This window comes from Silurus aristotelis (assembly GCF_946808225.1).
Source record: "Silurus aristotelis genome assembly, chromosome: 13".
NCBI lineage: Eukaryota > Metazoa > Chordata > Actinopteri > Siluriformes > Siluridae > Silurus > Silurus aristotelis.
Window position 1 is genome coordinate 25,612,782 of NC_139586.1, and position 26,759 is coordinate 25,639,540.

At 36.6% G+C, this 26,759-nt stretch overlaps 1 protein-coding gene across 1 annotated transcript; it reads left to right on the top strand.

Annotated features, from left to right (window-relative positions):
- Positions 1-3,378: 3,378 nt before the first annotated feature.
- On the top strand, positions 3,379-26,065 carry gipc3 (GIPC PDZ domain containing family, member 3). Its single transcript, XM_083559391.1, has 6 exons — positions 3,379-4,049; positions 7,179-7,364; positions 7,939-8,119; positions 15,584-15,693; positions 15,781-15,862; positions 25,403-26,065. The coding sequence occupies exons 1-6, from the start codon at positions 3,798-3,800 to the stop codon at positions 25,552-25,554; spliced, it is 963 nt and encodes a 320-aa protein (XP_083415517.1). The 5' UTR covers positions 3,379-3,797; the 3' UTR covers positions 25,555-26,065.
- Positions 26,066-26,759: the final 694 nt, after the last annotated feature.

The window sequence follows — 26,759 nt, forward strand, 5'->3', positions numbered from 1 at the left end:
TGAATTTCTTTTATGAATTTCAACAGCACAAATGTACCTTTACTTTATGTGGGATATTGATTGCAAGAGACCGGACAGGTTTACACACTTTTACTGTACTTTACTTTAGTGTTTATTTGTTTCCTGGTTGTTCATCCATTTTCAGAAATTGTAATTCGTGTTTTGCTCCGTCACCAATTGAAGGTTCACAAGATTCACCTTTGACCAATTTTAGAGAACTAGTTTATCATTGGTGATCTGATGCCGTACACTCGCCTTCATTAGTGGCATTCAAGATTTAATTGCACAATTCATCAATTCATGACACATTTACAAAAAATAAAGTTTGATAGAAATGTGAAGAAGATAAGATACACAGATTATGATAATTGCTTTAACCATTTTGCATGCAATGACTTATTCAATGATCTAATGCCTAGATGTTTTGGGGGTTTTAAGACTATTCAGGTGAGAAACTGTATAATATATTTTGATTTACATGAAATGAACAACTGATAATGAAGGAAACAGCAGACAGTTGCACACACCCAATGAAAGTAATTTGTTCAAAGCAATGAGAAATTGCTTTTATGATGTGCACAAGTGACTACATGATGTGGATGTTGAACAAGTAGTTTTGAGAATTTCATTTCTGATCTGAGAAACGCTCCAAAGCCACTGAAAAAAACTGTATGTAATCTGGGACACCTTATTACACATCTGACCTGAATCCGAAAAAGCAAAAAAATAACGCACAGTGTCTACATATGTGTTGTACATGCAGTGTATGAAATTCACTAGTGAAGGAAAAAATCAAGGTAAAAAGCAAGGTAGAACATAAAACAGGGCTGTTTTACAGCTGCGTTTTATGGCTTACTGTCCTTTACAGGTGTGTTCAAGGCTGTCAAACGTGATAAAGTGTCTCATTCAGGGTTTCATGCATATTATCTGGCTCATTTTGCTGATAGCTTTACAGAAAGAATACCTTCCATGAAATTCTTTGAGTTGAGGTGATAACGGAGCTCGTTTGATTAAAATAAATAGATAAAATGCAACATTAAATTCAATGGGCACCATTTTAAACTTACAATATTATATCACACTAATAATATTCATTGTGTGCAAATTTATTATGTGCAATATAATGTATAACCCCTCCCCTCCCTCCACACACACACACACACACACACACACACACACACACACACACACACACACACACACACACACACACACACAGATGTAGGTGATATTAAATATAGTTAAATTCACACAAACTATTTGATATGCAAAATCTTTTAAACTGAAGCATTACACAATTTAACAAAGTCTTTGTGGAAAATGAAAGCAATATCAGAGAGAGGTATTAGTCATATTTGCATTCATTTGGTTTGTTATAGCTTTTAGCACAGCTTGTCTTGTATTTATTACTGACTCGGTGAAAATACAGCTCACAGGAACGGAGTCTGAACAGTTCAGGGTCAGAACCCTGAGATAAAATTAATTCATAAGGCTGTTGAGTTTAATGAATCATCCAGAAAATCAGTTAACAATGATATGATAAAAGAATACCACCCATACATTCTAGTTAAATTCAGTATAATCCGATCGCTAATCCAAATGAAATGATACACAGAAACTGCTTGTAACCATCGATGGCAAGATGACATTAATAACATAACAGCCTGAAACAAAATAAAGCTGAGAGGATCACACTTTAGCTGAGCAGATGTTTATAGAGTGCACCTGTAATATGTAGTTCAGATATGACAGTACAGTCATCTATTATACAGTCATCCAGCATACAGTCATATATTATACAATCACCCACCATACAAATATACAGGACATAATCATTTAGTATGCAATCATTTATTATATAGTCATTAAGTAAAGCTATCCATCATACAATCATTGAGCATACAGTCATCCAGCATACAGCCATCCAGCATACACTCATCTACTATACAATCATCCAGCATACACTCATCTACTATACAATCATCCAGCATACACTCATCTACTATACAATCATCCAGCATACACTCATCTACTATACAATCATCCATCATACAATCACACAGCATACAATCAACTACTATATAATCATCAAGCATACATTCAGTGCTACATACAACAACAATCACATAAAACAGAAAACACAGGGCGAACGACTAGTAAGTGTCCTTGCCAGATAACGTGCATCGCGTGCAACCTGCTGCAAACAGTGCAAAGACAACACAACACAGTGCAAGACAATACAGGACAGTGCAATACAACACAAGACAGTGCAATACAACACAAGACAAATACACAAAACACAAAATACAAAATAGCGCCACCAGTAAACCTGTTGTATATTGCACACTGTGGTGTGTAAGAGGTGTAAAAGGAACAGTAACAAAAAATGTAAACAAAATGTTGTGCAAAAAGAGCAATACAGCAGCAATCCAGAAAAGATGTGCAAAAATGGCATGTAACCAGTTTATGATAATGAAGTGAGTGGTACTGAAGACATGGATGTGTGAAGTGAGTACGAGTGTGTGTTGAGTCTGGGTTGTATAGATCAGTCCCACAGTTCCACAGTGTGTGTGTGTGTGTGTGTGTGTGTGTGTGTGAGAGTTCAGTTCAGTTCTGTGTTGAGAAGCCTGATGGCTTGAGGGAAGAAAATGTTACACAGTCTTGATGTGGCAGCCCGAATGCTTCGGAACCGCTTCCCTGATGGCAGGAGGGTGAAGAGTGTGTGTGAGGGGTTTGTGGGATCGTCCACAATGCTGTTGGCTTTGCGAATGCAGCGTGTGGTGTTAATGTCCATGATAGAAGGAAGAGAGACTCCGATGATCTTCTCAGCTGTCCTCACTATCCTCTGTAGGGTCTTGCGATTTAAGACGGTGCAGTTCCCAAACCAGGCAGTGATGCAGCTGCTCAAGATGTTCTCAATGGTCCATCTGTAGAACTTGGTCAGGATGGGGGAGGTAGATGGGCTTTCCTCAGCCTTTTTAGAAAGTGGAGACGCTGCTGGGCTTTCTTGGTGATGGAGCTGGTGTTGAGTGACCAGATGAGGGTATCCAGCATACAATCATTTAGTATACAATCATCCAGCTTACAATCAACTACTATACAATTATTCAGCATACAGTTATCCAGTATATAATTGTCCCACATACAATCATTCAGCATATAGTCATCTAGTTTACAATCATTCAGTATACAGTCATTTAGACACATTATATAGTCATTTAGCCAACAGTTCTCCAGCATACAGTCATCAAGTATAGAGCCTTCCAAAATACAACCATCCAGCATTTACCAGGGTCATTTACCAGGGTTGACGAGTAAAAACAAAATAAAATGAATAAATAAAAAATGTGAATTTAAAAATTTTGTTTTTTTTTCTCAACCTTCTATATGTTTTTTAATGTTAGTCATCTCTAAAAGTTATTCACTTCTTTCCACTAAACAAAACCTCCCTCCTTTCTTGTGCCATTTCTCCTCCTAGGTGTAAGCAATGTCTCTTCTGCCAGATGGGAATAATAACACTCAGACTCAGTATTCTTTAGGTGCACGACTGGTTTATGTCCTGTTCCTGTCTCCTATATCAATAATAAGACCTTTGGCTAAAGCGGTGTCACATTTCTCCTTGGCAAAGCTAATAGCACTCACCTGTTCCTGTTACCTGGTTACCCTCATCACTAATTCAACATCAGACCCAGCACAGGGCAGCTGTGTATGTGTGTGTGTGTGTGTGTGTGTGTGTATATGTGTTCAGGCCAGACAGCTTACAGAAAAGCTCGGGGAAAAAGTCTGAAGACGAACTGATGCAGGACGGAGATGCCATGAGCCCTCAAATGCAGGACTCCAAGAGCTTGCCTGGGGAGGAGGAAAGCAACATAATGCCCTCTGCACCACCATTACCAACTTCACCCCCTTCTCCACCGTCCCCGAGACCGAAATTGATATTTCACACGCAGCTTGCTCATGGTAGTCCTACAGGCCGCATTCATGGATTCACCAATGTGAAAGAGCTCTATGCCAAGATCGCAGAGGTCTTCAACATTTCTCCCTCTGAGGTAAGCCACAAAGGAGTAAAAATGAGCAAAACATGTATAATAATAAATATAATTATACATGTATAATAATCACTACTCGCATGAGACAGAATGGGTTTCTCATAATGGACCAAACCAAGCACAGGCTGACTTCTAATGGTAAGGTCATATATATATATATATATATATATATATATATATATATATATATATATATATATATATATATATATATATATATATATATATATATATATATATAGAGAGAGAGAGAGAGAGAGAGAGAGAGAGAGATAGAGAATTCTTAAGAATATCTTAAGAATATCTTAAGAGAATAAGATAAACAATATTTTTATATTATTATTTATATTTTTATTATTTTAAAGATATAAAATAATACTTTTATATCTATATAGATTGTAATATAATGCCTAAAACTGACTCCACAGCCATAAAGACAAATATTTGGTATATTTCGTGTTATTTTTTTAACAAAATCCGAACAAATTGTTGCAAACCAACCTCACAAAAAATGCAATGTGTAGCTCTGACATGAAATACACTTCGCTGGTTACAATATGTCAGGTCTTTCTTTAAAATCCTTCGTAAATAAGCAAAACAAATCAAAACAAATCAACAGACCCACCTACAAGATGAAAATGCAGTATTTTGTAATTGTATTTCTCAACATGCATGTATGAACAAAATAGTTACGATATAATAACATTTGGGGTTTTTTGTATAAAATTTATAGAACACATGAGACAGATAAGATACAGTTACAGAACAAAGGTATCCAACTTTTAATCCCCAAATGTTTTTGGATTAAAGATGTTACATAAAATAAGACATGACAGATCTGTACGTTTAGTGTTTTTTGCTTTCACCGAAAGGCTTTTCGGTTTAGCGTGTTTGGGTTTGGAAGGAAACGCATTCTGTAGCATATTAGAGACATGCAGCTGCTTATCTGCCTTTGTGTCGTTTGCCCTACATCACTTTTATTATACCAGTGATGAGACCTTGTGATATAATGCATTGCTCAACACTAATAGCTTCTTTGAAAAGCTATTGATAGATATTAAAATTGATCTCCACCAGCTATAAAGTGCTTTTACACTATTCGTTTCTTGTAATAATAAAGAAAATCCATTGAAACCAATCACACTTATGCTATTGAATTAAAGGATATCAATTACAATTCTTTGCATCCTTCCTTTCTAAAATAAAGATCGGAAAATAACACTTGCAACACTTTACAACACTTTTTGAGTAATGTAATTAGATCAGAATCTATTATTATTAGTGTAAATGTACAAAGCTATTCTGTAATTTTTTTTATATATGTATGCATTTATGTTTTTCTTTAAGTGAAGAAATAACCGAGATAATGCTATTCATGTAGCAAACTCATTGACTACAAAATATACAATAAAACTGCACATGTCCTTGAAAGGATCCCTTATCGACAGTCCTTTTTAACTGTCACTTAGTTGCAGTTCCACCCCATTAAATGTGTTTATCTACTCCAGGTCCTAGTGCTCCTGTTTAGACTTAAGACATGTGCATATGCAAATCGAACACACAAGATTGCAAACAAAGCTTTGGGGACACCTACTCGTAAGATTCAATTACTATCTGACATTCAATTCCACACTCAAATTCCTATAATAACCTCCAATCTTATGGAAGATGTTCCACTAGATTTTTGAGTGTTCTTTGGAGATTTGTGTGAGTCTCATTCAGCCTGAGGAGTTGTAGTAAAGTCAGGTACTGATGTAGGAGAGGATAACTGGGGTGCAGTCAGGTTTAAACACATTCATCCCTAAGATGTTCAGTTGGGTTGAGATCAGAGCGCTACAGCAGGAGTTCTTCCACTTTAAACCATGTGAACCTTATACTTGTGGAGCTGGCTTTGTGCACAGGGTCTATGGATTTGTTGTTCATTCTGCGTAGATCCAGAGAGACCAGATACTCACACATCCTTCACAGCATTTGTGTAATACAATACCATAGGTGACCTGGTTGGACACTGTAAAGTAAATCTTCTGACAATGTTCCATATTAGACTAAGATTCTGATATTGGATTTATGGAGAAAAGCGTGTGGGATTTTATCTACCCTCAAAGCTCATGATCATTATTTGGTAGCAGCAGTCACTTTAAGTAGTGATTAATGACTAGTCAGAAAGATGTTGTGCTGTACACTGCTGTATAAATGCAAATGCAGTAGTAAATTTTTTTTAATTTTTTTTTTTAATCTAGACTCATTCATTCATTCATTCATTCATTTTCATTCTAAATGAATGAATTTTCATACTAAAAATATTTGGACTGTTGATAATGACATCCCTACAAGTGAAATTCTCCATTTTGGACAATAAGATTCATATGTGCTTTTTGAACATCCCATTCCACATTTAGTCCCCATTTGCTGTAACTCCACTCGTTTGGGAATGTCCACTAGATTTTGGATTGTGCTTTTGAGTGCTTCATCACCGTTCCGATTCATCCCAAAGCTGTTCCATAGGTTTGAGGTCAGAGCCCTATAGCAGGTGAACTTCCACTCCAAACCATTTAAACCATATCTTAATGGAGCACAGGCACATTGTCATGCTGAAACAGGTTTGGGTCAGGTAAAGGGAAAATTTCATGTTACCACATCCAAATACATCCTATACAATCGTGTGCCTCCAATTTTGTGTTACACTGGCGGAAGAACCTCGTATCTCACGAATAGTCAGGTGTCCCAAAACATGCAGTTTAACCTCCGCTGTCTTGAGGACTGTAACCACACTGTCACAATACAGACTCTGTAGACTCCTTTCTATCAATGTTAAGCATTCAAAAACCATGAACTATCAATGGTTAAGATATTGGTCTTCAAATCAGAAGATCATGAATTCAAGTCCCAGCACTATCAAGCTGTCACTGCACACTTTGAGCAAGGCCCTTGACCTTCAACTGTGATTGTTCTCAATATCAATTAGATTATCCAGATAAGGGAGTCTGCCAAATGCCATAAATGTAATGTAGTGTAATGTAATTTAAATTGCAGCCTGATCCACTTCTAAATAAAAATCTAAATATAACCTTTATAATTCAACATTTTATAATACATTTTAAGATCTTTCACCTCTCCCTGTTTACTCAGATCCTCTTCTGCACTTTAAACTCACACAAAGTGGACATGCAGAAGCTGTTGGGAGGGCAGATCGGTCTTGAGGACTTTATCTTTGCTCACATCCGAGGAGAAACCAAAGAGGTGGAGGTCACTAAAACAGAGGATGCCCTTGGCCTGACCATCACAGATAATGGGGCAGGATATGCTTTCATTAAGGTGACACACACACACACACACACACACACACACACACACACACACACACACACACACACACACACACACACACACACACACACACACACACAGGTATTTGTATGGATGTTTTACTTACATCTGTGTTACTGTGGCTAAAGAATGCCATGTCTACCATTAACCTCATAAAGTAAGGACACAGGTGAATGGATGGTGAAGAGACAGACCAATATCAGGATGCAAAGACAGACTGACAGAGAGAGAAAGAGAGAGAAAGAGAGAGAGAGAGAGAGAGAGAGAGAGAGAGAGAGAGAGAGAGAGAGAGAGAGAGAGAGAGAGAGAGATACACACACAGAGAGAGAGATACAGATATGCAGGCAGAGAGATGGATGGGTAAATGGATGATAAAAGGAGGGTAAACAGAATGAGCATAGATAGATAGATAGATAGATAGATAGATAGATAGATAGATAGATAGATAGATAGATAGATAGATAGATAGATAGATAGATAGATAGATAGATAGATAGATAGATAGATAGATAGATAGATAGATAGATACTGTCCAGCTATTTACCCTTGCCCTTTCTGATAGAGGATAAAAGAGGGCAGCACCATTGACCGGCTGAAAAACGTGTGTGTCGGTGATCACATCGAGGCTATTAATGACCAAAGCATTGTGGGATGTCGTCATTACGAAGTGGCCAAGATGCTAAAAGATCAGCCACGAGGAGAACCTTTCACTCTCAGACTTGTGGGACCCAAGAAAGCATTTGGTGAGTCATCAACTCCTCCGCATGTGTCTTCATCATCACCATGTCTTTGTATGTGTGTGTGTGTGTGTGTGTGTGTGTGTGTGTGTGTGTGTGTGTGTGTCATCATACTAGACTATTCTCATCATTCAGTTTTCAGCTTTTACTCACTAACAAATGTGAATCTGGGGTATTTTTGTACATTAGGTATACCGACATTTTAGGTAATTTTGTAGTTTTTATGTTATTTTTAAATATATACATACTGATCAGGCATAACATTATGACCACCTGCCTAATATTGTGTTGGTCCCCCTTTTGCTGCTAAAACAGTTCTGACCCTTCGAACATACCAGCATGAACTTCTTCAGCAATTTGAGCTACAGGAGCTCGTCTGTTGAATCAGACCACACGGACCAGCCTTTGCTCCCCACGTGTCTCAATGAGCCTCTGACACCCATGACCCTGTCGCTGGTTCGCCTTCATTGGACCGCTTTTGATAGATACTGACCACTGCAGAATGGGAACAGCCCACAAGAGCTGCAGTTTAGATGCTCTGACACAGTCGTCCAGCAATCACTATTTGGCCCTTGTCAGACCTGCTCAAATCCTTACACTTGCCCATGTTTCCTGCATTAAACACATCAACTTTGTGGACAAAATGTCCATTTTCTGCCTAATATATCCCTCACACTAATAGGTGCCATCATGTAGAGATAATCAATGTTATTCTTTTCACAGGCCAGTAGTCATAAAGTTATGCCTGATTGGTGTTTAGCCAACTCAATCATAATTTATTTAAACAAACTCAGGAACTCATCAGGTAGATTGTTCCGAACATCATTGAAAACCAACCATAGATCTTTGTGAATGAAGGCTGCCTCACATCCTTTTGTCTCTTCATGTAACCCCAGATAGACTGGATAATATTGAGATCAGGGCTTTGTAGAAGCCAAAACGATTAATAGCCCTCTTTGGAAAACTAGAACAAAGACTTCTTGTTCTTCTCTATGTGGAAGATATTTCTTTATGACATTGGCTGTATGTTTGAGGTTGTTGTCCTGCTGCAGAATAAATGTGGGGCCACTTCCCAGATGGTACTGCATGATGAATAAGTATCTGGCTGTATTTCTCAGCATTTAGGACACCATTAATCCTGACCAAATCTCCAACTTCCTAATTTCTAATAGTATTATTACTTTTTCTTCTTCGTCTTCTTTCGGCTGCTCCTGTTAGGGGTCACCACAGCGGATCATCCGTCTCCATAATGCCCTGTCCTCTACACCTGACTCTTTTAAACCAACTACCTGCATGTCTTCCCTCACCACATCCATAAACCTCCTCCTTGGCCTTTCTCTGTTCCTCCTTCCTCAGCATTCTTCTATCGAAATACTCCATGTCCCTCCTCTGCACATGTCCAAACCATCTCAATCGTGCCTCCCTCACATTGTCACCAAAACGACCTACATGAGCTTTCCCTCTAATAAACTGATTTCTAATTCTGTCCATCTTCGTCACTCCTAATGAAAATATCATCATCTTCAACTCTGTTTCTATAGTATTATTACGTATTGTAATTAAAAATTATTTAAATAGTTATTTAAAAATAACTCTAATCCATCTTAAAATATTTCTACAGAGTGTAGAAAACTGTTAAAAGCCAAATGAAAATAATTTAACGAAGCATAACCAATAAAGTTGACAATAAATTCATTGTTATATAAAGACACGTTGAAGGTGGAGAAACACTGCCATCTTGTGGTAAGATGCGGTATTAGCACAAAATCATGTTTCACACGCAAATAGGTGACCACCTTTTCCCCACTAATTACTGCTCTACTACACCCATATCCATCCCTCATCCTAACCTCAGTAACACAAACAACACAATTACTTAAAAAAAAAAAAAAAAACTAATTATAATCCAAAAAGGTCAATAAGATATACAGTACAGACCAAAAGTTTGGACACACCTTCTCATTCAAAGAGTTTTCTTTATTTTCATGACTATAAAAATTGTAGAGTCACACTGAAGGCATCAAAATTATGAATTACACATGTCGAATTATATATGGAATTATATACATAACAAAAAAGTGAACTGAAAATATGTCATATTGTAAATAAAAAAGTAGGCATCAAGAGAATGCCAAGAGTGTGCAAAGCAGTAATCTAAGCAAAAGGTGGCTACTTTGAAGAACCTACAATATGACATATTTTTAGTTGTTTCACACTTTTTTGTTATGTATATAATTCCATATATAATTCCACATGTGTTAATTCATAATTTTGATGCCTTCAGTGTGAATCTACAATTTTCATAGTCATGAAAATAAAGAGAACTCTTTGAATGAGAAGGTGTGTCCAAACTTTTGGTCTGTACTGTATATGTTTATATTCATATATTTGTTTATATTTATTATCAGTGTCCTTGCTCATTATCTTCCGCACATTTTAAAAAAAAACTTGTAGCCTTTATATTTATTTTCTGTACATTTATCCAATGTGTGACTGATCTGTACAACCCGGACTCAACACACAACCGTACTCACTTCACACACCCATGACTTCAGTACCACTCACATTACCATAAACTTTTTCAAAAGCTTTTTTTGCACATCTTTTCTGAACTGCTGCTATATTGCTCTTTTGCACAACATTTTCTGTTTACATTTTGGCTACTGTTCAATTTTGTTCACTTTGTCTTGTCACAAAAGGTTTACTGGCAGAGCTATATTGTGTTTTGTGTTTTGTTCTGCACTGTCTTGTGTTGTTTTGTGCTGTTTGCACCAGGTTGCACACATGCACTTTATGTGGCGAGGACACTTACTAGTCCTTAGCCCTGTGTTTTCTGTTTCTGTGATTGTTGTTTAATGTAGCATTAGGTTTCTGGAGGAACGTTGTCTTATTTCACTGTGTACTGCGTCAGCTATATATGGTTGAAATGACAAAAAAAGCTCCTTGACTTGACTTCTTCTTCTTCTTTCGGCTGCTCCCATTAGGGGTCTCCACAGCGGATCATCCGTCTCCATACCACCCTGTCCTCTACATCTGCCTCTTTCACACCAACTACCTGCATGTCTTCCCTCACCACATCCATAAACCTCCTCCTTGGCCTTCATCTTTTCCTCCTACCTGGTGGCTCCATCCTCAGCATTCTCCTACCAATATAACTCATGTCCCTCCTCTGCAAATGTCCAAACCATCTCAATCTCGCTTCCCTCACCTTGTTACCAAAACATCCTACATGGGCTGTCCCTCTAATAAACTCATTTCTAATCCTGTCCATCCTCGTCACTTCCAACGAAAACCTTAACATCTTGACTTGACTTGACTAAGGTTGGATAATCCACCACATAAACACTCCACCACACACTGGAGCAAAGAAATAAAAACAATTACATTTCAAAGTTACAGTGAATTACTTATACTGTGTATTGAGTGCTTATACAAGGTCCCTTTCCATGAAATATGCCAGAGAGGAAACTAACACGTCTCTCACGTACACAGAGCTGAGGATGGGTCATTCAGTGTTTTAGGGAGTACGACGGAAATGGAAGGTCATGTCTGGTGGAAATATCCTGTTAATAAGAATATTTATCGTATGAAGCCAAGACATAAACCGTGTGAGATTTTTCTGACCTTCGATGATATAACAAGTATCGAAAACACTGGAACAACAAAATTTAAGCTTAAAATATAGAAATAGAACCATTTAGGCAGAAAAATGTCAAAAAATAGGAAATGATTGGGGAAAAAGATGCTGAAGCCCTGGTCCTCAAAAGGGCACACAAAGCATGTATCAAAAGCAATTTAACAGATTTGGAGGATTTTTTGAAAAATACACCGATCGGACATAACATTACAACATTATTACATTATGAGTGGTGAAGTGATTAACACTGATTATCTCTTCCTAATGGTTACAATTTGTCCTCAATGGCAATGTGTTAGAAGCCAAAAATATGGACAAGTTTAAGAATTTGAGTGAGTTAGACGTCTATGTCTAGACGACTGGGTCAGAGCGTCTCCAAAACTGCAGCTCTTGTGGGCTGTTCCTGGTCTGCAGTGGTCAGTATCTATCAAAAGTGCTCCAAGGAAGAAACAGTGGTGAACCAGCACGTGGGGCACGAAGGCTGGTCCGTGAGATCCGATCCAACAGACGAGCTTCTGTATTGCTGTTAATGCTCACTGTTTTAGCAGCTAAAGGGGGACCAGCACAATATTAGGCAGGTGGTCATAATATTATGCATGATCAGTGTATACACTCTATGCTAAAAAAAGAATATTGGGACACCTGACTTTTTTTTTTGTGGTTCTTCCTCAAACTGTTACCACAAACATGGAGACACACAATTACATAAGACGTCTTTGGGTGTGGTAGATTTACATGTTTTCTTTACTTGAACAAACCTGTTTCCGCATGACAATGCCTCTATGAAGATATGCTTTACATTGTTTGAAGTGGAAGATCTTGAGTGGCCTGCTGTAGAGCTATAAGCTGTATTGGTTATAAATTGGAACACTGACTGCACCCAAGGCCTCCTCACCTGACTTTACTAACACCTTTGTAACTGAATGAGCACAAATCTCCACAAGAACACTAACAAAAGCTAGTAGAACATCTTCTCAGAAGACTGGAGTTTATCCAAACAGCAAACTAACACCCTTGTGGGCGACAATTCTGTCACCTAAATAAGGATTTTAGAACGGATGCATAATAAAACCATGAAGCAATCATTAGCAGTTAGCAGTGCGTATATTTGCTAATTCTACACTTAAGAAACCTCAGAAAAACAAGCTAGTTGGATGCAAGCATGTTGAAAAAGTGCTTTAAAAAACGTTACTATGGCTAATCGGTACCTTCAACGCAATGTGCTATCGCTTAATTACTAAACCTGAGCTACATTAGCTTCTTAGCTCAACTGCAAGACAATAAGCTTTTAATCGCCCCCTTGCTTTAATTATGCCGGGACATAAAGTGTTTAAGAGCAGCCAGTAATGATGAGGATCTGCATGTAATTAATAATTTCAGGGGTTAAAGACACTAATGTTATTGAGATGGAACTGCTCTGATCTCACTTGGCGGGGAAATCGTTCGCCCATTGTGCAGAGATTCAGCAAATTCGCGGAATTAGTGTTAATGTGCACACGGAGAAAATGAGCATGGCTGTTCGCGCTCTGTTAATAATTGAAGGGCCTTTGATTATCATTATACCATTAGCTAATTGGATGTTTGAAAATGATGGATTAGCGTTCATGGGCACAATGCATGTAATTACAGTCCCTCATGCACACGGAGAATCTTGCATTCAGCACCAAGTGAAAAGAAGAAGCACAGCTGAGGGACAAAATGGCCAATGAAACGTCAAAGCAGGCGGTTTTCTGTATTGTATGTCCTTTATAGTAAAATGCACAGTGTTTTTTATATTACTGCTTAAGTATCTTATGAATGCTTGTGGTTTTCCCCCAGAGGTGGAAAAAATAATAGGATATTCTACTCGAGTAAATGTACTGTTACTTCAATGTAATTTTACTTAAGTACAAGTAAATTATAGGTCTAAAAATATTCTCAAGTAAAAGTAAAACTTAAAATTCTAGTGAAGTTCAAAAAGGACAAGGATATATAAATGCCAAACTAGTTGTTTTAAATAAAGAAATACCCTTACAAATTAAAGTGCAATATAAAAAAATAAAGAAAAGAATTAAGAAAGAAACCCCAAAACACTACAGCAAATGACTTGAGTCTAATGTGAGTTATGCACTTTTGCAGCAAAAATATATCTTTTATAAGTGTTCGGCTGGAAGAACAAGCAGAAGCCGAAGTTCGACAGAACGAAGGTGCTTTAATGAAATTAGGGAAAGTAGAGAAACCAAACCAGCTGTAAACACAGGAACACAGAATTACACCAGCAAAGGCCGGGGAGTGCTTGGAAGTGTGTGCTTATATAGTGGGTGAGCTGATGAGTGTCAGGTGTGTGTGTGATTAGTAGGATGGGGAGCTGCTTGGAGGAATGTGTGGTTCTAGTGAAGGTGTGGCTGGTCGATCCCTGACAATAAGGTAATTTATGATAATGAGATATTCAGATAGTAACTGAACGCACTGAACAACTTTTACATCGATGGCATCTCACTTTTCATCACTGATGTCTGTCTTATCCATCTCGGTCTTTCTTTCTTGTGAGTTTATCACATTAAATAAAAAAAGCCCATCAATCAATCAGTGCAGTAGTTTCCGCCGCATTAGGCTTAAATGGGGGAAAATACTAAACTGTAGAGCAAGGAATCCTCTAAGATACGACACCAGTTATTAGTCCCAAGTCGTAAAGATAGACCAGTTCACAGTCCTTGAGCAAAGGCCCAGGTCTTGAAAGTCTCCAGGAGCACTTAAAAGGCTAAAGTGCTGACTCTGCACTCTCACCTGCATTCACTTTTGTGTGAGATAATAGATATAAGGCTACTCAAGGTCGCTCTATAGGTTCTTGAGTTGTACAAGAGCAAATCCATTTTCCACAGTTCTTTTGGTAAAAGGAATTAGATCTCACCTCATCTCTCACCTGCCATTGACAGCAACACTAGCTAGTCGTAGACGTTTCTGTATGCAGAAGGTATTTAGGTGTAGTAAATAAAAGTTTGGTCAACTCTACTGCTATGGAATGATTGTAAAAACAAAATCACAGTAATTACCTTGAAATATACGACAGTATATGACTCTAAACCAGAGCTCACCAACCCTCATGACCCTGTCATGATGATGTGCATGGGCTGATGTGTAATGTAATTTGACAAGAATCTTGAAAATAATTAATAGCATTGAGTCAAGTAAGAGTTTAATAAATATTTAGTAGACTTAATGCGACACTAATTGTTAGCTTATATGGATAAACAGTAAAGAAGTAGAACATCCAGAGAAGCGGCTTGTTGGTTATTAAAAAGATTAAACCGAACTAAAGTGTTCTTATAAAGCACATTCTAATGATAAAATGAGTTCATTATGTCAACCTTACAAAGAACTTTTAGGCTTCTTTGGTACAAAAGTGTACATTTAGTTAATAATCATAGGTCTTTTGGTCACTTTGGGTTTTAAAATTCCAGAAAATATAACTGGGATCAAAGACCTCGGTTATGCTCTTCAGAAATGAGAGAGGGAGGCATGTCAAAGTTCAACATGAAAATGTTGTTGTTTAGAATATTAAAATTTTTTCAGCATGGAATAATTCTGTCACAGTACCCCCCATAAAAACAATTTTTTTTTTCCAGATAATCTTATTTCAGCTAATAATAATTTACAATATGTATTATTTTCTCTTTAATCTTTGATGAAAAAAAAAAAGAATATCATGAAAAGCATTTATCCTCATGAGAAATTCTGGGAAGTATTGATTTTTAAGAATTTCTGTCCTGAGCTATATTGTGCTTATGTGCATTTTATTCACATGAGAAATGTCAGAAAGTTGACCCAAAGTCTGTTTGTGTATCTCCATCGAGACATGATTGGTCAGAGGACCCGAGCACCGAAGTCCAGCGAGGGAAAAATGGTCAGTGGGAAAGAAACTCTTCGTCTGCGCTCAAAAGGAACGGCAACCGTTCAGGAAGTGGTGAGTTACTAATCAGTTTGCAATGCTGATGTAAAAACACTCTGAATACCTTAAACTCAAGACTATTTCTCTTCTTTTTCACACCAGCCCAGTGAGTTCGAGGAGAAGGCCATCAAAACAGTTGATGATCTTCTGGAGAGCTACATGGGCATACGGGATCCTGAACTTGGTGAGATGTGTGATTTAGCTTTAATGTGCCAGGTACTGTCTGATAAATTCCCCAAAGCAGCTACAACTGAGAGATTTGAGTCTCAAAGCATTAGTAATAAACACAATACACCAGGGGTGGCCAACCAGTAAGAGACCAAGAGCCACATTTTTTACTGTGTTACTGCAAAGACCCACTTCATACACATGGGCACACATAAACATCACCCATCCCTTTCTCTTACACACACACTGTCTCACACACACAAACTCTCAGTTTAACCAAGTCCACAATCAAAAATATAATAATTTATATTAGCGTTTTTCTTTTATTATGCATGTTGCTTAGTGGGACTTCTGCCATTCCAGGTCAGAGTGCAACTGTGATTCAATAACCGTGTTAATGTCCCATATTCTGTGTTCAACACTGTGGAGGGACAGTTGGACATCTGATACAATGCATTTTAGTTTTCAGAAAAACAACATCACTGAGACATTATTTAACGAACTCCCCTTCATTGTATGGATTTTTTGCCCGTGCAATGTTCCAAGCCAAATTTTATTTTCCAAGCCAAATTTAAAACTAATTTTTGGGGAAAAGTGTATCTGCTTTTCTGCCTGACTTTTCAAAGTGACCAACTTCTGTTTGTGAAGTTCAGTCCCTTTTGGACATTCCTGGTTGATGTTAGCATAGAGTGAGCTGAAGTGGCGCTGAAGATTTGAAGCTTTGAAATGCGCTATTGACGCCTGACATAAGGCTGAATGACTGGTCATTAAGTTCAACAAAAAAAAATATAAACTCTCCCACTCTGTTAAAAACGTCCTGTGTTCATCTTCATATTTTTCTTTTGCTGTGCATTTTTTCCTGCCATTTTGAGAGCGAACTTGACACAAACTGTTTATTTAAAATGCAAGTTATTGTTATTGTTATTAACATTTTTACTTAAATTTAGTTTCATTTTAGAAACCATGATGCCATTAAGCCATCCACTTGTATAAAGAGAGAAAAATAGAAAAAACTAAAGTCAGCTAGGCATAGTAGTACTTTTCACAAACTGTAGATGTATTAAATAAATGAAAATAAGGATTAGACCTTCATCGTGTATACTAGGTATGATATAGGCCCCATTTATATACTTATAATGCATCATCTGATGTGCAAGATTCTTATAAGGAATAAGACATCTGACCCATACTACACCACAATCAGGTTGAGCAAGACCTTCCCTTTCCCAGGAATGGATAGCTGTAATATGAGTATACTGCATTAAAAGGATTGAGTTATAAATCTTAGAAAATAAACCACTAGAAAGAGTATTATTGTCCAACCACTTCCACAGAGGAAGTGGGACCACAGTGGAGGCCCAAAGAATGCCATAGGCCTTTAAAACTGACCTTAGTTTTAGATATAAAAGGAAGTAAAATCCAGGTAAAGAAAACTCAGTATTTTATTCCTGAAACGATTTGAGGCCATATCACAATAAATATTATTTAATATATGAACACCAGCATCAGACTATTTTTTAAAAACAAAGGGTTTGTTACCAGTGCATAAACGATTATTATGCTATAATGGAGTTGTTTTAGTATATAAGAAGGGGCCACCCATAATTTTCTCAACCTTATTTTATGCAAAAAATAAATATTAAATACTAGGCACATATGATTTCTATAAGGATTTTGAAATAACTGAAAAACAGAGATCTTGTAAACGAAGAGCAAGGATGATATTCTCCTCCAGAGCTCGCCATGAAACAGATAAATTAACCCATGTTTTGATTCCAATTATTTGAAAAGCTAGATAATATCATTCAAATTTATGAAAACACAGACCTCCATCTAATTTCCTATCCTGCATCGTCTTGAGTCGAAGAATCAGAATACTTAATTTATTCCCTAGAGATATTGTTGGTTTGCAGTTGCTCACAGTAAAATGTAAGTTCAGATTAAAGAAAAAAAAAAAAAAAAAAAGAATATTTAAATAAATATACATATTAAGATATATATTAAGTAAAAGGAAATTTTTAGTTATTGCACATGTAACAATTAATATTATTATTATTGCACTGAAATTATTGCACATAATTGCCCAAGATATTAACATTACATAAGTGTGACATGAAATCGAGAACTCTAACTATATCTATATCATCTATATCTACATCGTGGACCAGCTGTTTAACACTCAAGGGGAGAAGCTATATAATTTGATGGCCACAGGCAGAAATGATCTCCTCTGGAGCTCTGTGATGCATCATTTTTTATTGTTTATCATTTGGTGCATCGTGAGTCTTTATTGTAGAAGGGGTAGCTTAGTAGTTGGACTTCTGAATAAAAGGTTTTAAGTGTAAATCCCAACATCACCAAGCTGCCGCTCCTGGCTGCTTGAACAAGGCCCTTATTCCTCAACTTCTCAGTCATATAAGTCAGATAATTGTAAGCTGCTCTTGAGAAGTGTCTGCAAAATACAAGAAATTTTATTTTGTTAAATAGATAATGTTAACACTATATAATTGTAAGCGTTTTAGGGAATATTGGTAGATGATCCTCAGTGAAAATGATACCTAGATATTCCCAATGGCCTTACTTGACTGCAGAGGTGGGAAGTAACGGAGTACAAATACTTTGTTACTGTACTTAAGTAGATTTTTCTGGTATCAGTATTTTACTCCACTATTTATTTTTCATCAACTTTTTACTTTTACTCATTAAATTTTTACACAAATATCTGTACTTTTTACTTCTTACATTTTTAAAACCGGCTCGTTACTTTAGTTTTAATCCATTGATTTGGTGAAATATAAATGTTTCTTTTCACTGCACGCTGATTTTAGCCGAACAACCGATTTCCTGTTACTGCGCGTCTTTTTCAATCCGCTGGTGTATAAAGTCCTGACTCTCACTCTTTACGAAGAGAAGAATCATCAGGCAGAAGGCAGTTAGAAGTTTGGGGTTAATGTGGATGAGACAGAGGGAGTCAGTGATGTAAACATGACTGAGAACAGACACATTCATGATCATCATCATTTTTTCTCTGCTTGTGTTCTATATGTGGATCTTCAGCCTGGATACATTCATTAACAACATTTTTTATTCGTTTTGTATTTTTATATATATATATAAAAAGTAGTTATTACTTCTATATATATATATATTTATTTATTTGGCTGTCAAAATTATTTTAAATGGCACTAAATATTATTAACGCGCCATCAATTCAGCGCGCATTTCTGTTTTTACCATTTTTATAAAAAAAATTTAAAAAAATGTAAATACATAAATAAATAACTAAATATAAAAGAGGCGAAATTAAAACCACCAGCATACCATACACTTATTCACGACGTCCCTTCTTTACTTAGATATAAAATAAATAAATAATTTTAATCAGTAAACTTTTGTTTTATTTCTGCGCCAAGTCTCAAATCAAACACCAAATCCGCCATGTTTTACACAATTAATCCTCTGGATGGCGTTTTGTGGGTTTTTCCCTCATTAAGGCGACACAAACATAAATAACTGTCTTTATTGATCGTACAGATAAAAACAAAACACCATTCAAATCTGTAAAATGTCTATGATTTTATATATATATATATATATATATATATATATATATATATATATATATATATAAAAGCTTCTTGACTTGACGAGGTGCCCTTTCTCCGGTATCACCTCATTAACTGTCCGTGTGGAAACATAGCAAAGGCTCTTAATGATGTCCACACGTCTCTGCACTGATATAGCCTTAATATTTAATCACTGTACATATGCTTACATATATATCACATGCTGTACATATGCTACATATTTATCTGCACTATTTGCACGATTGCTACTTTTTGCACTTCTGGTAGATGCCAAACTGCATTTCGTTGTTGTGTACCTGTACAATGCAATGACAATAAAGATCTATCTATCTATCTATCTATCGATCGATCGATCGATCGATCGATCGATCGATCGATCTATCTATCTATCTATCTATCTATCTATCTATCTATCTATCTATCTATCTATCTATCTATCGATCGATCGATCGATCGATCGATCGATCGATCGATCGATCGATCGATCTATCTATCTATCTATCTATCTATCTATCTATCTATCTAATCAAATATTAATATGATGTGAGGTCCAGTTAACAGCTAAAACAGGTAGAAGTAATAACTACTTTTTACTTAAGTACATGTCAGAGCCAAGACTTCTTTACTTTCACTTAAGTAAAAATGTATAATCAGTACTTCAACTTTTACCCAAGTATTTTAAATCATGAGTATCTGTACTTCTATTTAAGTAAAGGATGTGTGTACTTTTGCCACCTCTGCATGACTGCTCAAATCAGCCAGCTAGCAAACATGAGCCAAATTGACTGTTCAAATCAGCCAGCTTGCAAACATAGGCTTAAACCAGCCAGCTAGCAAACATAAGCTAAAATTAGCCAGCTAGCAAACATAAGCTAAAATGACTGCTAGATATCTGCCAGCTAGCGAACATGGGCAAAAATCAGCCAGCTAGCAAACATGAGCTAAATTGACTGTGAGATCAGCCAGCTAGCATAGATGAGCTAACCGGACCGCTCTGCCAGCTAGCAAATATAGACTAAAATCAGCCAGCTAGCAAATATGAGCTAAACTGACTGTGAGATCAGCCAGCTAGCATAGATGAGCTAACCGGACCGCTCTGCCACTAGCAAATATAGACTAAATTCAGCCAGCTAGCAAACATGAGCTAAATTGACTGTGAGATCAGCCAGCTAGCATAGATGAGCTAACCGGACTGCTCAACCAGCTAGCAAACATGGACTAAAATCAGGCAGCTAGCAAACATGAGCCATCTTGACTGCAAATATAAGTGAATTTTGTGAAGCTGTATCTATTAAATGTTCGTAAAAATGTGAAGTGCAATAGTCAAATTACAAGCCACCAAATCACAACAAATCCAGCTGTAGTGTAATGTAAAATGACATGGAAACATATTTGAAGGAGATCCTAATGCAGGGCCACTAATCAGATACAGATGGGAAGGGGATCATTAAGTTAAACACACAAGATAATAAAACTGTACCCATGATTTATAACATGAGGGATGGATGTAATTATGTTGAAAGAACAAGATAAATTGTGACTATAAAAAAAAAGCAGAGCACACAGTCATGTTCAGAAATATCAGGAGGGAACATGGTCAGTAGATGAGATAATTTGTTAAAAATGTGTGTATGTATGCAGAGGTTTATGTAAATTTTATTAAATTAAATATATTTTCGATTTAAAAAATATATTTCATTGCGCATCACAGCATACAACATATATTTAACATATATTTTAAATATATTTTGGCCAAAAAAATCTTTTTTTATTGTATGGAACACATCATTTATCATTTTGAAATAACAATATTCAATAGATGACACAATTTTTGGACAAAAGTATTGGGACACTGACATTTTCAGCCATATGTGGTTCTTCCTCAAACTCTTACCGCAAAGATGGAAACACACAATTGCAAAAAATGTCTTTGGTGCAGTAATATTAAATTTCACTTCACTTAACCAAAACCTGTTTCAGCATGACAATGCCTCTGGGCACACTGCCAGCTCGTTAAGGATGTGTGTATGTAGGTTGGAGTGAAAGATTTTGTTTTCGATAGAGCTCTGACATTAACCGTATTGAACACCTTTGAGATGAATTGGAACGCAGACACTACCCTAGGCCTCCTCACCCTAACACCTTTTGGCTGAATAAGCACTTAATACAGATTTTCTCAGTTGCTTTGGAGCATTTTTCAAACTATTCTTAATATTTGCCAGTAAGTGCATTCTTAATACAATTTGTACAAACAGCACAACACGTTGAATTTCTTGCAGAAGCCAGTACTTTTCTCAAAATCCTTACTTTATCTCTCAGAAGTAAGTATTTGTGTCAATGAACATCTTACTGCCTTTAGCATGACAAATCCTTTTGTCATTGTTTACATACAGATCTTCAAAATGTTTAGGCATGTTGTCGTATTGTAGTATGATGATGCACAGTTTCAGGGTTTCTTGATAAAACCTTCTTCTGTATGGCATCTATGAATTTCAACAGCACAAATTTATATATTTGACTGCATATTTGATTTATATTGAGTGCAAGAGACTAGACAGGATTCACACTTTTACTGAACTTTACTACACTCTCCAATTGAAGGTTCATATGCACAAATGACTAAATCATGTAGAGGTTGAACAAGTAGTTTTAAGGAATTTTATTTCTGATCTGAGAAACACTCCAAAGCGACTGAGAAAAAACTATAATATTGAATTAGTTCACAGAAGCATCTGCAAAAAAGGAAGCAAGTAGAAAATCTTTACTAAAAGATATTATGTTTTTAATCTGAAGGCTGATGGAAAGATTTCAGTAGAAAAAAACAAGTCGAGTATACTAACACAGTTTATCTGGTTGCAAAAATGACATAGCTGCTGCATTTTGCCTTTATACAGCAGTATACAGCAGGTCCCTGGTGATCTAGAGGTTAGAATGCGGTGCTCTCACCGCTGTGGCCCGGGTTCGTTCCCCGGCCGGATAAAGCAACCCCAGTCACTTGGGACCGGCACTGTTATGTTAAAAACATTAGGGGTTGTATCTTCTGTATGTATCTTCTTTCGGCTTCTCGAAAGAAGCCGAAAGAAGATACATCCAGCAGTATACAGCACAGTTTCCTAATCAATCCTTAAAGTGACTGATGCTACCATTAAAGTTTCACTATGCAACACCTATTTCTCTATAAATCTATTGGATTACAGTGATTGCAAATGCAGAAGACTGAATTTCTTCTGTTTGGCATCTATGAATTTCAACAGCACAAATATTTTTCCTGCATATTTATTGCAAGAAACCAGACAGGATTCACACTTTTACTGTACTGCATTAGTGTTCGTTCTTTTCCTGGTTGTTCATCTATTTTCAGAAATTTTAAATCTGTGTTTCACTCTGTATATGCACACCAATTAAAGGATCACAAGATTTACCGTTGACCCATTTTAGAGATCTAGTTGATCAAGTCAAGTCAAGTCAAGAAGCTTTTATTGTTTTTTTCAACCGTACATATTCAAGTAAAGTCAAGTTAAGTTTATTTTTTATAGCGCTTTCAAAACAGACATTGTCTCAAAGCAGCTTTACAGAATTTAGGAGTTAAGTTGAGCAATGTGTGTTTATCCCTGATGAGCAGCCATGGCGACTGTGGCAAGAAAAAACTCCCTTATATGAGGAGAAAACCAGACTCAATATCAAGATATCAAGAGTGTGATTATAAATCTTTAAAACAATACAAAACACTGGAGAGTGAGAATTAACATTGTAAGACTGGAAAGTAAGATTATGTGTAATGTTCTTTCTACAGTCTTGTACAGTCATTTGAGTTTATGGCGCCAGGAGGTACTGGCAACTCATAAAATAGCTCATCATTTGAGACCATCATAGATCCAACACCAGCTTCTTCATGCCAGAGCCTTTAAACGTTTAAAGAAGTCCAATGTCCAAACTCTACATAAAGTGAAGTCCAAATGGTGCTGGTACGTTGCTAGATGGTTTGGGATGTTTGCAGGGCTCGACATCTACTTCTTTAAAGGTGCACAATCTTCATGCGGTGGAACACTACTGGAGCTGGCGCAACCTCGGAATGACTCGGAATTGGTAGAGAGAGAGAGAAGCAGTGGAAAGGAATTAGCATATGTGATATGTGTAGGACTTGCGTTTTTAATCTGCACTTAAACTGGAAGATTGTGTCTGAGCCCTGAACACTGTCAGGAACACTATTCCAACGTTTAGCAGTTAAATGTGAGAATGTTCTACCACCTTCAGTGGACTTTGCTATTCTAGGAACTACTAGAAGTCCATAGTTTGAGATCTCAAGGAGCGTGAAGGATTGTCGCGTGTTAGAAGACTGGATACATACATGGGAGCTAAAACATATGTAGTTAAGTAACAAAATTTATAAAAAACGATTGGAAACTTAAGGTAGCCAGTGTAGGGATGATAAGATTGGGGTTATATGGTCATATTTTCTTGACCTTATGAGAACTCTGGCTGCTGCATTCTGAACTAACTGTAGCTTGTTAATTAATAAAGCAGGACATCCACCTAGTAATGCATTACAATAGTCCAGTCTGGATCTGGAGGTCATGAATGCTTTTAGCTTTTATTTGTAAAAAGCCTTAATTTGTCACATTAGTATTACAGCACCGTGAAATTTGCTTTTTCTTTCGCATATTCTAGCTTGCTCAGAAGCTGGGGACAGCCATGATAGGGCACCCCTTGAGCACAAAGTGTTAAGGGCCTTGCTCAAGGGTGGCAGCTTGGTGATACTGGGGCTTGAACCCCCTTCTGAACCCAGCACTTTAACCACTGAGCTACCACTCTCCATATATAGGCAACATGTTTCTTAGTTTAGCAATATTTATAACGTGGAAGAAGGCTGTTTTTATAATATGGTTAATATGATTTTCAAAAGACAAGTTGCTGTCTAAAATAACTCCCAGGTCTTTTACTGTTGAACTAGTATTTACAGTAGATGCTTCTAAACGCAGGTTCAAATGCTGGAGCTTCTGTGTACTGGTTTTTGGGCAGATGAGCAAAATCTCTGTCTTATCAGAACTGAGCCAATTGGTTAACCGTGCCAATTAAGCTGTATCATCTGGTTTAAAGGTGATTTAACGCATCAGCATAGCAGTGGAAGCTAATCTCATGTCTTCTAATAATATTTCCCAAGTGAAGCATGTATATTGTGAAAAGCAGGGGTCCTAGAACTGAACCTTGTGGCACCCTATAGTTTACTTGCATTAACCTGGATAGTTAAATCTACAAAATGGTAACAATTAGACAAGAAGGATTTTAACCAGTATAGCTGTCGCAGTAGACAGTGAAATGAGACAACGTTTCTCCAGAACCCTGGTGCTACATAAAACAACATAGAGCGACATCACACAACATAGAGCTACATAACAGAACACAGAGCTAAGCTAAGTAAGTGTCCTCACCAGATAAAGTCATTGTGAGCAACCTGTTGTAAACAGTGCAAACAAACGACTCAAGACTGTGTGGAACATATACACAAAAGACAAAATAGCGCCGTCCAGTAAACCTACTGTATAATATACAGTACAATGTGCAGAAGAGAGAACTATATACAAGAGTGTAAGAGTGTAAACATGAACACAATGTTGTGCAAAAACGGCAATATGAGCCAGTTTAAACACTTTGCATTTAATGGCATGGGTTAAGACTGTTCAGGTGAGAACCAGTATAATACATTTTGATTAACGACTTAAACAACTGGTAATTAATAATTAAATAGTTAAATACATTTTTCTTGATGATGTACCAAAGCATTTTCACATTGTTTAAAGCAATGAGAAATTGCTTTTATAATTTACAAGTTTTGAGAATTTCATTTCTGATCTGAGAAATTACCTGAGTAATATACTCTTTACAAAACATGATATTTTGTTCGAAAGAAGACACTGTAATTTATTAATTTTTTTCCTTCTCAAACAGTTAAACCTTGTGTTTCTTTGCAGCAACAACTATTGTAGAAGTCGCCAAAGACAAACAAAATCCAGACGATTTCGCAGAGGCTCTAGATTCTGTCCTGGGGGATTTCGCCTTCCCTGACGTCTTTCTGTTTGACATCTGGGGAGCTCTTGGGGATGTAAAGAACGGCAGAGTTTAGACCAATTTTTCAACCTAGCTGTGTCTCCCTGTATTCCAACACTGAGATTTTGGTATTATCACAGTATTCTCCTGTCAGATATAACTGCTGTTTTTCAACCCTTGAATGCTAGTGGCGATACACAATTCAACAAGAGATTTAGTGATGACACTTTATTTTTCACATGTATATTATTAATCGTTGACATTTCTGAACCTAAACTTCAGAGCTAACACTAACCCCATAATGTCCTTGAGTACAAAGACCTGAAGTATGTGGTGTATCATTAATTCATTTTTTTTGCTTGATGCAAAATAATGACAGAAGACCTCAAATATGGACCAGCAACTGGGAACAGTCAGATGATAAAATTAGATCCAAGTTTGGGATTTAATGTTTGCTACTTAATAAAAGCTTACAATTTCAATTAATTTGTTTCAGCTATATTTAAAATCGATTGGAAATGATCGTAAACCTAGTTCTAAACATTGCTGATGCAACCTGTATTACTTTATAAAACTGTTTACTGAAAATTGAGACCACAAAAGTTTCAATTGACCTTATATACTATGTGAAAGATTTGGGTGAGATTAATATATCTTGGCTTAGCTATCTTTGGGCCGGTATAAAGTTTATTGTTACTGAAATATAAATTTCATATTTAATAATCAGCACATGTACACCATTCAGTGTCAAAACCTAAAATTCTCATGGAAAAAACATCAATAAATTAAATGATTATTTAAAGTTTAGGAAGTCCAAAAATGCTTTTAGGAAAACAGTTTATTGAGTCATAAAATGATTCACATGCTCCAGAAATTCAGCGTCTGGTTGTCTATATTTAACTTGAATATTGGCTGCTGACCAGTGATGGGAACATTCCACTAAATCCGTATCCATTAATACGGCTTAAACACTGCAGTGTGTTTGAGTCTGTCCATGTAAAGGTCAATCATTCGAATCGCATAAATAACAGGCCATTTTGTAACCACAGACTGTATGGAAGATGAAGTGAAATGGAAAAAAACGTATTGCTCTTTGGATTTTGGCTTGTTTTGTCTTTCATACTACTAATGTTTGCTTACAAATGAAGGTTATCTTTTCATGTGTGAATATTTTGTTGTGTTGTGTATAGAGGACTTGAATTATTGCACTATTGGCAAGCTTGTCTGCATTCAAGACTCACTATTACACAGAGGCTTCTGCACATGTTTTAGAGGGGAACA